A 17,615-nucleotide genomic window follows, 5' to 3' on the forward strand; every position below is an offset into this window, starting at 1 on the left:
ATATATTTTAAAATCAGCGCAAGTTTCTTTCAGTTGACACACCCATTATGTGTTAGATTTTCTCCTAAATCGGCGAGTTATGAGCTGCTTTTAGCTTTAAGATGTTTTGTGAATACGGGCCCAGGTCAGTATGTGTTTGTTCTCACTCTCTGGGGCTTCCTGATCTGCGCGCGCGGCGTTCGTATGAAGGACTGCGAGATCTGCTTCTGCCGTAACTGCGGCTGCGTGAGCGTCTGCGCCGGCCGTCGCGCTCGTAGTCATCATACCGCGAGTCGCTGCGAGGAGAGCGCTTCTCTTTGGATTTCATCTGACCGGGAGCTGCACGTGACAACACAGACGACAAAGACAAATGCATGCAATTTAGCCAGATTTCATTCTTTTTTTAAATAATATTAAAAATAATAATATTAAAAATCAAATTTTTGCAGTTCAAAAACTTTATATAAATTTTTGGCATGCAGAAAACCAGCGTCATACTCTTCCTGTCTCCTTGAGCGAACTGAATCTCGATCTGCCGTCCACAGATCCACTTCCTGTCCAGGTTATGCAGCGCGTCCTCCGCGTCACGAACGTCCTCGAACATGCTGATGCGGTTAAGGCTTTGCATTTTTACCAGTCTGACACACACAGCGATGAACACTCATATGACAGAAACTGAACTCACCATCTCAATATTCACCGAAAACATTACAGGTCATAAAGCAAAACACAAATGATCATCTGAATTCATTGTGATAAACGGCAACAGGGGGAAGGTGTTTGATGAAATTACTCTCAAATCATGAAAGAAACTACGTGTATTTTTAAGGGTGTTTCTTCAACTTCAGGCACTTTTGTGTGAACAAATCAAGAAAAAAATGAAATGAGTATTTTAATGTTGTCATTTCCAATCCAATGATGCAAAAAAGATGTGAAAACATTATTTGTGGGTATTAATTAATTTTATTAATTGCTATTATTTGTTTTGTGTAGTTTTATAGAAATATGCTAAATAAAATCTTAAATTATAACAAATAATTTAAGATATTTTATAGCATTATAAAAAAGAATGTATTAAATATTAATAAACACTAGAAGCACTAAAATAACAAAAATTAATACTAAAATAAATAAAATTAAAATAATAATAGAAATGTCAGAACTACAAAATTTCTTAAAATTATTAAAAATATTAAAACACTAACTAGAAATAAATAAAAGCCTGACATTAAACATTAAGCAATTTTTTATAGAAATAAATTTAAAATAATATTTAAATAATAATGACAAAAGCACAACTAAATTACTAAAATACTAAAACTGAAAGTATAAAAATAAAAGCTTAAACAAATTAAATAATTATTTACTAATTGATAAAATATTAATACTAGAAACACTGAACTTAAAATAAATTTATACTAAATTAAATAACTAAAATAAAAAATACAAATGACTAAATTACTAAAAACAATACAAAAATATTAATAAACACTAAAACTACTAACTAAAAATATATAAAAGCTAAAATTGAAGAATTTTTTTTTAACAAATTATTTTTATCAGGGCTGCAAAACGACAAATCACATTCAAAATAAAAGTTTATGTTCACATACTATATGTGTGTGCTGTGCATATTTACTATGTATATATAAATACACACATGTATATTTAAAAAAAATTATAATACGTGTATGCATATATATATTTTATATATAAATCTAACATTTTCCTTAATATATACAAGTATGTGTGTGTATTTATATATACATATATATACACAGTACACACACATATAGTATGTAAACAAACTTATTTTGAATGCGATTAATCGCGATTAATCATTTTGCAGCCCTAATTTAAAAAAAAATTATATTAAATATAAATATTAAAAAAAAAAATAATAATAAAAAATGACAAAAGCACAACTAAATTACAAAAACAAAAAATATATAAATAAAAGCTTAATAAACAAATTGTTTAATAATTTATCAAATATTAATAAACACTACAATTACTAACTGGACATAAATAAAATGTAAAGCTAAATATTAACAGTAAAAACACTAAGTTAACATGAACAAGTTCCTGTAGTTAAAGAAAAACCCATAAACGTTGACGTGGACAGGAGCGAATCAAAGGGACAGAAATGATGGATTGTAAAACTGCCTTTGATTACGTTCAGAAATCATGTGCTCTGTAATGGTAGGATACAGCATTAAAACGGGTTACCTTTAACATGCTTGACCTTTGACCTTCAGCTTGACCTTTATTGTCTTTAACGGCCTCCGAGAAGGACTTGGGGATGTCTGTGCCCAATAACCTTTAGTCTTTTCCTCTTTCTTTGGTCAGAACGAGGCCTTGACTCCAATTTTGGTCCCCTTTGAATCTTCAAGCTTTAACTCTCTCTTTATTGTCTTTGTCTTGAATCTACTCTACATCGGCCCTTTTAAATACTCTTTGTAGGGAAGGTCTCCAGAACTGTATGTCTTTACATTTTCTGAGACAACAGAGGAAATATAAGGTTAGGAGACAAACATCGGACACGTCCACGGCCAATCAAGCTTTAAAGAGACTTTACACCCCCAAAAAAAAATCACAATTGTTTCCGTCCGATTACAATGCAAGTGAATGGGGACTGGAGCTGAGGAGCTCTAAAAAAAAAAGACTAAAGCACCATAAAAATAAGTCTATGTGACGTCTGCGCCATATTCCACGTCTTCTGAAGGATAAATATGGGAGTAAAGCGAATAAGTCACATGGGGGAACTACCTACAGCTCCAGTCCCCATTCACTTCCATTATCTGGAAAAGAGCAGCTTGGACATTCGGCTCAATATCTCTTTTTGGCTTCAGCAAAAGGAAAAGTCAGATTTTTTTTTGGATGAAACATCCCTTTAAAAGTTCACATTGTACACATTTGCCTACAAAGGATATTGTACGTATGCAAATCCTCTTGGTCGCCGTGAATAGAAGTCAACAGGAACGTAGACATCTACTATAGGTCCGTAACGACCAAACTCACGACGCAAATCCTCTGGCCTAAAGTACCATGAAATCACAGGACATTCATTCGTCTCTCCGAGAGCTTTTCCCAGAGTGCTTGGAGGAAAATCACGTGATGGAAGCTCTCAAGCCACAAGGCAGTGTGGAAAAAATCATGCTTGCTTCCCAAATTCATGAAGAATTACACTACCCATAATCCCCAAGAGACTCACCCATGCTTCGGATCTAGGCAACACTCATAATTCCCATTCAGTTTAAGTTAAAGCATTCAAATTAGTAACTGGATATAAATAAAACCTTACGTTGAAATAAAAATAAATAAATGACACTTAGATAGTCATATTTTAAAATAATACACACAAAATTACTAAAAAAATTAAATAAGTGAAAACTCAAATAAAACATGAATAAACAAATTATAATACATGAAGAAACACTAGAAGCAATATAATGTATATATTGTATATAACTAACTGGAAATTATTGAAACCAAAGCTGAAATGAAAACAAAATCATAAAAATAAAACAAAAATATTAATATTTAAATAAATACTCATGACAAAAGCAAAATAAACACACTAAAAAATAACTAAAAATAAAAGCTTAATAAACAAGTGATAAAATACCAATAAACACTAGAAGCACTAAAATTACTAACTGGAAATAAATAAAAATAAATTTTAAATGTGAAAAAAAATCCATAAATAAATAAAATAAATCCAAAAATCACATTTCTAGATTAATACAAAATAATTAAATACATTCCCAAAATAAATTAAACCTAAAAATAATTTTATTATAAATTAAACGGTAATACGATAACAACAAATTACAAAAAACACTAAAAATGACTAAAAAAAGGATTAATAAACAACTTATAAAATTAATTGGACTATTAGGAAAAATTTATTTTCAATTGTAATATATATATATATATTACAATTGAAAATACATTTTTCCTAATAATAAAATTAAGTTTTTTATATGTATTTTATTATTGTAGTGTGCTCACACACACACACACACACACACACACTCTCTCACACACACACACACACACACACACACACACACACACACACACACACACACACACACACACACACTCTCTCACACACTCACACTCTCTCTCACACGCTCACACTCTCTCTCACACACTCACACTCTCTCTCACACACTCACACTCTCTCTCACACACTCACACTCTCTCTCACACACTCACACTCTCTCTCACACACTCACACTCTCTCTCACACACTCACACTCTCTCTCACACACTCACACTCTCTCTCACACACTCACAGTTTGTCGCGGTTTGGGAAAAAAAGGAGAAAACATGACCGAATAAATCGGCGGATATCACATTTTGCGTCAAATTAAAAATGGACTTTTCAATACAGATACAATACTGATTTTGGCGGAAACTCAAAAATTTTTTTTTAAAATTGCGTTTATTGTGTTTTGGAACCAAATTCTTCATATATTTAGCATGTAATTTATACATAATTATTCATATTTCATTTCATATATTCACATATTATTCATAATTTTATTTGCATGTAATATTAAAAAATATTATAAAGAATTTAGAATATAAAAATGATCAATATATATATATATATACAGTGGGGAAAAAAAGTATTAAGTCAGCCACCAATTGTGCAAGTTCTCCCACTTAAAAAGATGAGAGAGGCCTGTAATTTTCCATTCATTGCATTCTGCAGAAAAGGGAGACTGGCGTTTGTCGCGGTTTGGGGAAAAAAAGGAGAAAACATGACCGAATAACTCGGCGGATATCGCATTTTGCGTCAAATTAAAAATTGACTTTTCAATACAGATACAATACTGATTTTGGCAGAAACTCAAATTTTTTTTTTTTAAATTGCGTTTATTGTGTTTTGGAACCAAATTCTTCATATATTTAGCATGTAATTTATACATAATTATTCATATTTCATTTCATATATTATTCATAATTTTATTTGCATGTAATATTAAAAAATATTATAAAGAATTTAGAATATAAAAATGAACAATATATATATATATATAAAAAATTGTGTTAAAGATGCTTTACGCTTGCATATGAACACACACATATATATATACAGTATATATATATAGACATATATTATTTTTCATTATTTTATATTAGACATTTTGATTACATATGAATATATATCACTTCATATATAATTAATTGTCATTATACACACACATCAAATGATACCATTCTATCAATATTATTAATGTATTTACAATAAACTCCATATAGTGTCTGACTGCATTATTTTTCAATATCTTATGCATTATTTGTTATATCATTAAATATATTTTTATTATATATATATATATATATATATATACACAATCCTTTTTTTTGGATGATGGAGTCTTTTTGTTTTGTTTTGTTTTTTAATTAAGAAAAATTCTTGAAGCTTCTGTACTCGATATCAGCTCTTCTTGAACAGTTCAACATCATAAAAAGATGCAAACATATTCTACCTTGAGCTTCTTGCCGTCCATGGTAGTGATTTCAGCTTCCTTGCCGATGGTGAATGAGTTTGTGACGGTTCTTCCAGGGGTTTTGGATGTGATGGTGAAGTCGTTGCCGTTTTGTTGGATTTCAGTCACTGGTTTAACATCCTTGGCCATTTTAATGACATCTTCTGGCAGAGCTGAAAGGAACAGAAGCACAAAGATAGTGAGTGAGCGACCTACAATCATGGCAGGGGATTCAAATGAAATGACTTCAGATGTCTCACAGTTAATTTCCCAAATGCACTGCATGCATAAAAATATACAATGCTTTTGGAAATGCAACCGTGATCATTTCACAGAAACTCACAGATGGCTCTCAGAAACTCCTCGTAGTTCTCCTGTGCGTAAACCTGCCACGTTCCGCTGAAGGCCATGTCTGCTGCTGATCTGACTGCTGGCAAGAGCTCAACACAATGTGAGGAGACATTCATCTCAGACCAGTTCTTATATTCACTATCAGGCCATGCACAGGGGGGTGGCCCGGTGGCTAGAGCCACTGCCCCTCTGCCGTCATTGACTGAGGGGCCCCTCTCACCAACACCCCCCCTCGTTAAAGTTTGTTGCATTAACAGGTAGATGCATTACAGTCCACATTACAGTCAGTGGATGATTCGCTGATTTAGTAATATGGTAGTATGTTTTTGTATTTCTGTCGGTCACTCTTAAAAATAAAGGTGCTTCACGATGCCATAGAAGAACCTTTTTGTCTAAATGGTTCCATAAAGAACCTTTAACTCCTGAAGAAACTTTCTGTTTCACAAAAGGTTCTTTGTGGCGAAAGAAGGTTCTTCAGATTATAAAAAGGTAAGAAAGAGATGGTTCTTTAGAGATAAAGTGCCTTTGGGCACCTTAAAGTGCCCGTTTTTTGGTTTGGGCCACTGCCCCTCAAAATGTCTGTGCGCGGCCCTGCTCACGATGGGTTTAATCATTCACGTTCTGGCAGTTTCCCTGCTGTTTGAACAACCCAGAGTTCGCTAACATCATTTGTGGGGTCGTGCCTCTCTGCAGCTGATTAGGGCATCCAATCTTTTCTTTTAAAAAGAGCATTTGACTTGCATCCATTCATCTATTGAATCTTAAATAGAATTAGAAATCTGTGATGTTCAGTGAAGTCAGAGACTTTGTTTTTATTCATTTTTATTATTCCTCAAGGATGCATTAAATTGATCAAAAGTTACAGTAAAGTAATTTATAATGTCACAAAAGATTTCTATTTCAACTAAATGCTGTTCTGTTGAACTTTCTATTCATCAAAAAATCTTTCAAAAATAAAATGCATCACAGTTTTCACAAAAATTTCGGGCAGCACAACTGTTTTCAACATTGATAATAATCAGAAATTTTTCTTGAGCAGCAAATCAGCATATTAGAATGATTTCTGAAGATCATGTGACTGAAGACTGGAGGAATGATGCTGAAAATTCAGCTGCGCATCACAGAAATCAAGTTTAACAGATACTCAGACAGTTATTTTAAATGGCAAAAATATTTAACAATTTTTTACTGTATGTTTGATCAAATAAATGCAACCTTGGTGAACAGAAGAGACGTCTTTCAAAAACATTAAAATATCTTACTGGATGAAACTGATTTAGTGGGTGATTCTGTGAGATGGATTTAAACATGTTCAATGTTGCTGAAAGCACAACACTTAATTAATAGCTGAATGCATAATCAGATTAACCAAACTATTTCATGAATTCATAAATGAACACACAAGGGATGGATGATGGGGTTTGTGTGCATGTATGAGTTTCCAAACGCTCTAAAAAAGGAATGAACTGCACTAAGTAAACTACTAAATAATAATAATAATAATATATATATATATACACACACACACATATATATAATGCATTAATATTTTTTATCTGACATTGCTCAAATGATGCTCAAAACTACAAAGTTAAAAGAGGAGATGTACTGTGTTATCAACAAAAACAAACATGACAACACCTATGCAAATAATGCACGAGACACAATTTGCACGATTTATTCATGTTGCATGCAGAGTTTAGCATTCTACATTCTGGGAGTGATGTGGAAAACGAACAAGAAAAAATAAATATGGCACTTTGTCAAATGTCAAAAAGGTTGCCAAATCCTGGTCAAGATCCTTTTCTCGCTATGTTTTGCAAAAGAAACCCATTGAAATACTATCCTGTTTAAACACACGAGGGGTGAATGACCCTGTGGACTGTGGAGTTTGCTTTCTATCTGTTCAAAAGAATTACCCTCGGGTTGCATAATGATATTTGAAACGGGCCTCACTCTTTCTATTATGAAATATCAGCAGATAAAACACTCATCCATCCATGTACAAGCATAAAAATTGACCGTGAACCTATTATAATGCAGCTGAAAAGTGTGTTCACAGTCTATTTAATCAAAGTTCGCTGCACACTTGCATTCCCTGATGCTCAAATTTAGCTAAAAATGAAAAAAACTGAGTGGAAACGGTTTCATTTGCACTTTATTCTAGCACAAGTAGCACAAGATAAATCATAAATCAAATCAACTCAGTCTTCAGGCTTTCAGGACACTGACCTTTAGGACATTGCCGTCTACAGCACCAATAAAGGAATAGTTCACCCAAAAATGAAAATTAGCTGTAAATGTCCTCACCCTCAGGCCATCGGAGATGTAGACGAGTTTGTTTCTTCATCAGATTTGGAGAAATGTAGTATTGCATCACTTGGATGCTCTGCAGTGAATGGGTGCCGTCAGAATGAGAGTCCAAACAGCTGATAAAAACATCACAATAATCCACAAGTAATCCACACCACTCCAGTCCATTAGTTAACATCTGGAGAAGACAAAAGCTGAAACAAATCCAGCATTAAGACGTTTTTAAACTAAAGTCCATAACCCATAATAACGCTTCCTCCCGTGAAAAAGTGTTCTGGTGTGAATCAGGAGAGAAATCTGCACAGATCAAGCAGCGTTTAAACAGCTCTAAACAAATCTGTGGCTGGATTTTGATGTGAGAGACAACAGCAGATGCACTTTTTCACTGGAGGAAGCGTTATTATATCAGAATCAGAATTAGCTTTATTCACCAGGTGTGCGCAAACACACAAGGAATTTGTTGTGTTTTTTAAAGGTGCTCCTGGTACATACATACATACATACATACATATCTGACATGAGAACAGAAAAACATTTAAATAGTAAGACTTAACCATAAATAATAATAATGTGTATGAATCTGGAACAGTAGATTTATGTATTTGAGAACATGTAATCAAAAATGAAGAATATTTCAATCATGACAACTCTCAGAATAGCTTTAGCATGTTAATGGATATGACAACATGAATTTGGTCTTGGCAGACTAGACCTGCTATGCAATCTGCTGCTGAATGGACTTGCTACTGCCAATAGATACACAGACACACTGCTATGAGCATGTAAGATATACTGCTGCTGCATGAAAAGGCATAAATAAATCCCATAGCATATCTACAAAGGTGGTGCTGGGGGAGGTGGAAGGGTTTTGAGGAACTAGCTTTTAGCAAACACTGAACTAAACTATGTAAATGATGAGCAAGCAATCTAATTGGCTGCAAAATCAGCAGAGACCAATCAGTTTATGCCATGTAGTAAATTATGTGGTTGCTAGCAGATTGCACGCAAACGACATATCAGTCTATGCCGTCTAGAGTTTCCTGACTGAACTAGATATTTTTACAAACTTTTTTTTTTTTTTTTTTACCTTTTCTTGAGTCTCTAAAGTCATGGGGTCAATTTTACGAATGTAATTGGTCTCAGATGTAGCATGGTAGTCACTTCCATATTTGATTATGTTATTGGCGCAGTTGTCAGTGAAGTCTGGTATGGTGTGGCTGAGGAAAGTTATCACTCTGAAAAGGGAGTTAAAAAGAACACAATTTATTCACAATTAACAATATGCTTATGTTTTTTCTTCTTCTTCCTGAATCAATTGCATCAGACAGTAATGTTACTTACTTGGAGAATATATTTTTACATGGGTCTGGGTACGCCATGGTCCCCATCTCTGACACCACTATTCTGTTGGCCTGCATGTTGGAGTTGTAGGTGTCACCTTGAAGATACTTGCTTCTATACGTCACCTCTCCTGAAAATTAAACAATAAATCAATATATTCATGTGGATCACTGAACTAACAAAACCCTCAGGACAGTAGAAACGTACATAAAAGCCTGAATGACAATAAAGTAAATACCTTTTTTTATTGTGAAACTGTGCAAAAGTGCCATTCCATCAAACCAATGGTTGTATCTCGTCTCTCCCAAAGAGAAGAGGCCAGGTCCATTGCGTATAAGCGTGCCCTGCAGCCATTCAGGAATCAAGCCTGCAGAGATAAAACACATTTAAACTATTTTAAGTGGAGCATTTGGGTATAATTGACTGCTTATGTCCACTTCTCTGTCCAAAGTCCAAACCATCTTCTATTAAGCTCACAGAACTCTTCACAAAGACAACAAATGGATAAAGATCTCCTCCACAAGCACTTAACCAGAACCATATATATATATATATATATATATATATATATATATATACACACACAATCCTTTTTTTTGGATGATGGAGTCTTTTTGTTTTGATTTGTTTTGTTTTTTAATTAAGAAAAATTCTTGAAGCTTCTGTACTCGATATCAGTTCTTCTTGAACAGTTCAACATCATAAAAAGATGCAAACATATTCTACCTTGAGCTTCTTGCCGTCCATGGTAGTGATTTCAGCTTCCTTGCCGATGGTGAATGAGTTTGTGACGGTTCTTCCAGGGGTTTTGGATGTGATGGTGAAGTCGTTGCCGTTTTGTTGGATTTCAGTCACTGGTTTAACATCCTTGGCCATTTTAATGACATCTTCTGGCAGAGCTGAAAGGAACAGAAGCACAAAGATAGTGAGTGAGCGACCTACAATCATGGCAGGGGATTCAAATGAAATGACTTCAGATGTCTCACAGTTAATTTCCCAAATGCACTGCATGCATAAAAATATACAATGCTTTTGGAAATGCAACCGTGATCATTTCACAGAAACTCACAGATGGCTCTCAGAAACTCCTCGTAGTTCTCCTGTGCGTAAACCTGCCACGTTCCGCTGAAGGCCATGTCTGCTGCTGATCTGACTGCTGGCAAGAGCTCAACACAATGTGAGGAGACATTCATCTCAGACCAGTTCTTATATTCACTATCAGGCCATGCACAGGGGGGTGGCCCGGTGGCTAGAGCCACTGCCCCTCTGCCGTCATTGACTGAGGGGCCCCTCTCACCAACACCCCCCCTCGTTAAAGTTTGTTGCATTAACAGGTAGATGCATTACAGTCCACATTACAGTCAGTGGATGATTCGCTGATTTAGTAATATGGTAGTATGTTTTTGTATTTCTGTCGGTCACTCTTAAAAATAAAGGTGCTTCACGATGCCATAGAAGAACCTTTTTGTCTAAATGGTTCCATAAAGAACCTTTAACTCCTGAAGAAACTTTCTGTTTCACAAAAGGTTCTTTGTGGCGAAAGAAGGTTCTTCAGATTATAAAAAGGTAAGAAAGAGATGGTTCTTTAGAGATAAAGTGCCTTTGGGCACCTTAAAGTGCCCGTTTTTTGGTTTGGGCCACTGCCCCTCAAAATGTCTGTGCGCGGCCCTGCTCACGATGGGTTTAATCATTCACGTTCTGGCAGTTTCCCTGCTGTTTGAACAACCCAGAGTTCGCTAACATCATTTGTGGGGTCGTGCCTCTCTGCAGCTGATTAGGGCATCCAATCTTTTCTTTTAAAAAGAGCATTTGACTTGCATCCATTCATCTATTGAATCTTAAATAGAATTAGAAATCTGTGATGTTCAGTGAAGTCAGAGACTTTGTTTTTATTCATTTTTATTATTCCTCAAGGATGCATTAAATTGATCAAAAGTTACAGTAAAGTAATTTATAATGTCACAAAAGATTTCTATTTCAACTAAATGCTGTTCTGTTGAACTTTCTATTCATCAAAAAATCTTTCAAAAATAAAATGCATCACAGTTTTCACAAAAATTTCGGGCAGCACAACTGTTTTCAACATTGATAATAATCAGAAATTTTTCTTGAGCAGCAAATCAGCATATTAGAATGATTTCTGAAGATCATGTGACTGAAGACTGGAGGAATGATGCTGAAAATTCAGCTGCGCATCACAGAAATCAAGTTTAACAGATACTCAGACAGTTATTTTAAATGGCAAAAATATTTAACAATTTTTTACTGTATGTTTGATCAAATAAATGCAACCTTGGTGAACAGAAGAGACGTCTTTCAAAAACATTAAAATATCTTACTGGATGAAACTGATTTAGTGGGTGATTCTGTGAGATGGATTTAAACATGTTCAATGTTGCTGAAAGCACAACACTTAATTAATAGCTGAATGCATAATCAGATTAACCAAACTATTTCATGAATTCATAAATGAACACACAAGGGATGGATGATGGGGTTTGTGTGCATGTATGAGTTTCCAAACGCTCTAAAAAAGGAATGAACTGCACTAAGTAAACTACTAAATAATAATAATAATAATATATATATATATACACACACACACATATATATAATGCATTAATATTTTTTATCTGACATTGCTCAAATGATGCTCAAAACTACAAAGTTAAAAGAGGAGATGTACTGTGTTATCAACAAAAACAAACATGACAACACCTATGCAAATAATGCACGAGACACAATTTGCACGATTTATTCATGTTGCATGCAGAGTTTAGCATTCTACATTCTGGGAGTGATGTGGAAAACGAACAAGAAAAAATAAATATGGCACTTTGTCAAATGTCAAAAAGGTTGCCAAATCCTGGTCAAGATCCTTTTCTCGCTATGTTTTGCAAAAGAAACCCATTGAAATACTATCCTGTTTAAACACACGAGGGGTGAATGACCCTGTGGACTGTGGAGTTTGCTTTCTATCTGTTCAAAAGAATTACCCTCGGGTTGCATAATGATATTTGAAACGGGCCTCACTCTTTCTATTATGAAATATCAGCAGATAAAACACTCATCCATCCATGTACAAGCATAAAAATTGACCGTGAACCTATTATAATGCAGCTGAAAAGTGTGTTCACAGTCTATTTAATCAAAGTTCGCTGCACACTTGCATTCCCTGATGCTCAAATTTAGCTAAAAATGAAAAAAACTGAGTGGAAACGGTTTCATTTGCACTTTATTCTAGCACAAGTAGCACAAGATAAATCATAAATCAAATCAACTCAGTCTTCAGGCTTTCAGGACACTGACCTTTAGGACATTGCCGTCTACAGCACCAATAAAGGAATAGTTCACCCAAAAATGAAAATTAGCTGTAAATGTCCTCACCCTCAGGCCATCGGAGATGTAGACGAGTTTGTTTCTTCATCAGATTTGGAGAAATGTAGTATTGCATCACTTGGATGCTCTGCAGTGAATGGGTGCCGTCAGAATGAGAGTCCAAACAGCTGATAAAAACATCACAATAATCCACAAGTAATCCACACCACTCCAGTCCATTAGTTAACATCTGGAGAAGACAAAAGCTGAAACAAATCCAGCATTAAGACGTTTTTAAACTAAAGTCCATAATCATCTCAGACCAGTTCTTATATTCACTATCAGGCCATGCACAGGGGGGTGGCCCGGTGGCTAGAGCCACTGCCCCTCTGCCGTCATTGACTGAGGGGCCCCTCTCACCAACACCCCCCCTCGTTAAAGTTTGTTGCATTAACAGGTAGATGCATTACAGTCCACATTACAGTCAGTGGATGATTCGCTGATTTAGTAATATGGTAGTATGTTTTTGTATTTCTGTCGGTCACTCTTAAAAATAAAGGTGCTTCACGATGCCATAGAAGAACCTTTTTGTCTAAATGGTTCCATAAAGAACCTTTAACTCCTGAAGAAACTTTCTGTTTCACAAAAGGTTCTTTGTGGCGAAAGAAGGTTCTTCAGATTATAAAAAGGTAAGAAAGAGATGGTTCTTTAGAGATAAAGTGCCTTTGGGCACCTTAAAGTGCCCGTTTTTTGGTTTGGGCCACTGCCCCTCAAAATGTCTGTGCGCGGCCCTGCTCACGATGGGTTTAATCATTCACGTTCTGGCAGTTTCCCTGCTGTTTGAACAACCCAGAGTTCGCTAACATCATTTGTGGGGTCGTGCCTCTCTGCAGCTGATTAGGGCATCCAATCTTTTCTTTTAAAAAGAGCATTTGACTTGCATCCATTCATCTATTGAATCTTAAATAGAATTAGAAATCTGTGATGTTCAGTGAAGTCAGAGACTTTGTTTTTATTCATTTTTATTATTCCTCAAGGATGCATTAAATTGATCAAAAGTTACAGTAAAGTAATTTATAATGTCACAAAAGATTTCTATTTCAACTAAATGCTGTTCTGTTGAACTTTCTATTCATCAAAAAATCTTTCAAAAATAAAATGCATCACAGTTTTCACAAAAATTTCGGGCAGCACAACTGTTTTCAACATTGATAATAATCAGAAATTTTTCTTGAGCAGCAAATCAGCATATTAGAATGATTTCTGAAGATCATGTGACTGAAGACTGGAGGAATGATGCTGAAAATTCAGCTGCGCATCACAGAAATCAAGTTTAACAGATACTCAGACAGTTATTTTAAATGGCAAAAATATTTAACAATTTTTTACTGTATGTTTGATCAAATAAATGCAACCTTGGTGAACAGAAGAGACGTCTTTCAAAAACATTAAAATATCTTACTGGATGAAACTGATTTAGTGGGTGATTCTGTGAGATGGATTTAAACATGTTCAATGTTGCTGAAAGCACAACACTTAATTAATAGCTGAATGCATAATCAGATTAACCAAACTATTTCATGAATTCATAAATGAACACACAAGGGATGGATGATGGGGTTTGTGTGCATGTATGAGTTTCCAAACGCTCTAAAAAAGGAATGAACTGCACTAAGTAAACTACTAAATAATAATAATAATAATATATATATATACACACACACACATATATATAATGCATTAATATTTTTTATCTGACATTGCTCAAATGATGCTCAAAACTACAAAGTTAAAAGAGGAGATGTACTGTGTTATCAACAAAAACAAACATGACAACACCTATGCAAATAATGCACGAGACACAATTTGCACGATTTATTCATGTTGCATGCAGAGTTTAGCATTCTACATTCTGGGAGTGATGTGGAAAACGAACAAGAAAAAATAAATATGGCACTTTGTCAAATGTCAAAAAGGTTGCCAAATCCTGGTCAAGATCCTTTTCTCGCTATGTTTTGCAAAAGAAACCCATTGAAATACTATCCTGTTTAAACACACGAGGGGTGAATGACCCTGTGGACTGTGGAGTTTGCTTTCTATCTGTTCAAAAGAATTACCCTCGGGTTGCATAATGATATTTGAAACGGGCCTCACTCTTTCTATTATGAAATATCAGCAGATAAAACACTCATCCATCCATGTACAAGCATAAAAATTGACCGTGAACCTATTATAATGCAGCTGAAAAGTGTGTTCACAGTCTATTTAATCAAAGTTCGCTGCACACTTGCATTCCCTGATGCTCAAATTTAGCTAAAAATGAAAAAAACTGAGTGGAAACGGTTTCATTTGCACTTTATTCTAGCACAAGTAGCACAAGATAAATCATAAATCAAATCAACTCAGTCTTCAGGCTTTCAGGACACTGACCTTTAGGACATTGCCGTCTACAGCACCAATAAAGGAATAGTTCACCCAAAAATGAAAATTAGCTGTAAATGTCCTCACCCTCAGGCCATCGGAGATGTAGACGAGTTTGTTTCTTCATCAGATTTGGAGAAATGTAGTATTGCATCACTTGGATGCTCTGCAGTGAATGGGTGCCGTCAGAATGAGAGTCCAAACAGCTGATAAAAACATCACAATAATCCACAAGTAATCCACACCACTCCAGTCCATTAGTTAACATCTGGAGAAGACAAAAGCTGAAACAAATCCAGCATTAAGACGTTTTTAAACTAAAGTCCATAACCCATAATAACGCTTCCTCCCGTGAAAAAGTGTTCTGGTGTGAATCAGGAGAGAAATCTGCACAGATCAAGCAGCGTTTAAACAGCTCTAAACACATATGTGGCTGGATTTTGATGCGAGAGACAACAGCAGATGCACTTTTTCACTGGAGGAAGCGTTATTATAGATTATGGACTAAAACAGTATTTTAGCCAGAAACAACAATTCCAGAATCAGAATCAGAATTAGCTTTATTCACCAGGTGTGCGCAAACACACAAGGAATTTGTTGTGTTTTTTAAAGGTGCTCCTGGTACATACATACATACATACATACATATCTGACATGAGAACAGAAAAACATTTAAATAGTAAGACTTAACCATAAATAATAATAATGTGTATGAATCTGGAACAGTAGATTTATGTACAGATTTGTGCATTATTTACTCTATATACAGCTGTATAAATAAAGAGATATGCACATGTATTTACATAATACTTGAGAAAGAGTTACAGAACACAGGTAATGACTCATGTGTTGGCTGTTTAAGCTGGAGATGGCATGGGGGAAAAAATGTTTTTATGCCTAGATGTTCTAGTGCACAGAGATCTGTAGCGTCTGCCTGAAGGGAGAAGTGCAAACAGGTTGTGTCCTGGGTGAGAGGGGTCTGTTACCTGCCCGTTTATTCACTCTGGAGTAGTGCTGGGCGGTATGACCAAAAATTAATATCACGGTATTTTTCAAAATTATACCGGTTTCACGGTACATGACGGTATTTTTTTTTCATGCATGACCGGGTGTGTTAACCATATTTTCTACTGTTTGAGAGGAAATACTGCAGTATATTGACTTAGAATGACTTATTTTACTGTCGTGATGAGTGAATATTGTCAAAAAATACCACACTAAATAGAGACTAAACACGACCTCTTTTAATACATGTTAACCAGGAGTCACTCTCATTTATAATCACAGCATCGTCTGATAAAATCAACATGCATCTGTAGCAGATTTACTCTGGTTGTGTTTTGTTGTTCTCAATAAAGACAATGCGGGTGGAGGAGGTCTCAGGATGTTTTATTCTGCAGAAACACACAGAGCACAATTCAACTTTTTTGGGATACACCTCTCTCCCCTTCAGTCTGCCCGTACAGCATGGAGAAAGCAGCACTCTCATTTGAAGAGCGAGAGAAAGCACAACCGACCCCGTCAGCAGCATAAGTGCTTCTAAAGATGGCACTGTTCGCACATCGCACGAGGTATCATATGCATCACCAATATGTGCCCCATATAAGACAATATTCTGCATGAACGGTTCTCACTAGAATTAATTATGAACATTATGCTCCATTATAACTCCAAACACAAGTATGAAGCACACACAATAAACAAAAATAGTTTTGATGAAGTTCATTAACAATATTCATTATATTTTTTAAATATTTGAACCAGCTACACATCTACACTAAAGAGCGGCTATGCGGGTGTTTTGGCTATATTACTTTTGTCAAACTAAAAAAACCACAAACAAAAAAGTGCATGTGATATTGCATGGAAACGTTGTTTTGTACTCATTTATTGAGGAGTCGGCTGCGGTGCTTCTCTGCCGCTCACTGCACAGAACACACGCCGAGAGAGGCGACACTTCTCCGGGAAAGCCAGACCTCGCGCTCGCGGGACAGCACTGGAGAAATCTTCCAACTGAACCATAGCTAAACTTTATCCAGAAAAGTCTCTAGGCTTGTCAGTATGAATATTCTATGGTAAAAGCCGCTAAAAGGGTCTGAAAGTAGCTAAATCTAGTGCTAAAGTCGCGCTCGTGTGTGTGAGACGCGGGAGCTGATGGCAGCGGGCGCTGGATATTTGTGGAGGTCAGTGTGGATATTGTGGATGAGTTCTTCTGTGTCATCACGTTCTATTATCCCTACAGCTTCAGTTTCTGAACTTTCACGCTTAGTAACACATACAGCTGTGCCCTCACCACAGTGCAACAGTGAAAAGGGACCCCTTTCAAACAGTGTCGCGTTCCCAACGTTGTTTAAGTGACATACACCGGTATTGTGGTATTTTAAA

The 17,615-nt window shown here is 35.4% G+C and overlaps 3 protein-coding genes across 3 annotated transcripts; all 3 read right to left on the reverse strand.

The window, feature by feature from the left end:
* Positions 1–2,195: 2,195 nt before the first annotated feature.
* On the reverse strand, positions 2,196–5,972 carry LOC107565756 (fatty acid-binding protein 10-A, liver basic-like). Its single transcript, XM_016251025.1, has 4 exons — positions 5,830–5,972; positions 5,487–5,659; positions 2,597–2,602; positions 2,196–2,243 (listed from the first exon to the last, which is right to left on the reverse strand). The coding sequence occupies exons 1-4, from the start codon at positions 5,951–5,953 to the stop codon at positions 2,211–2,213; spliced, it is 336 nt and encodes a 111-aa protein (XP_016106511.1). The 5' UTR covers positions 5,954–5,972; the 3' UTR covers positions 2,196–2,210.
* Positions 5,973–9,165: 3,193 nt separating this feature from the next.
* Positions 9,166–9,952, reverse strand: LOC107565743 (beta,beta-carotene 15,15'-dioxygenase-like). Its single transcript, XM_016251014.1, has 4 exons — positions 9,916–9,952; positions 9,730–9,858; positions 9,492–9,621; positions 9,166–9,385 (listed from the first exon to the last, which is right to left on the reverse strand). Exons 1-4 carry the CDS (start codon positions 9,950–9,952, stop codon positions 9,181–9,183), a joined length of 501 nt encoding a protein of 166 aa, XP_016106500.1. The 3' UTR covers positions 9,166–9,180.
* Positions 9,953–10,159: 207 nt separating this feature from the next.
* Positions 10,160–10,703, reverse strand: LOC107565746 (fatty acid-binding protein 10-A, liver basic-like). The gene is made up of 2 exons (XM_016251017.1): positions 10,561–10,703; positions 10,160–10,390 (listed from the first exon to the last, which is right to left on the reverse strand). Exons 1-2 carry the CDS (start codon positions 10,682–10,684, stop codon positions 10,191–10,193), a joined length of 324 nt encoding a protein of 107 aa, XP_016106503.1. The 5' UTR covers positions 10,685–10,703; the 3' UTR covers positions 10,160–10,190.
* Positions 10,704–17,615: the final 6,912 nt, after the last annotated feature.

This window comes from Sinocyclocheilus grahami, unplaced genomic scaffold, assembly GCF_001515645.1.
Source record: "Sinocyclocheilus grahami isolate Dianchi unplaced genomic scaffold, SAMN03320097.WGS_v1.1 scaffold1024.1, whole genome shotgun sequence".
NCBI lineage: Eukaryota > Metazoa > Chordata > Actinopteri > Cypriniformes > Cyprinidae > Sinocyclocheilus > Sinocyclocheilus grahami.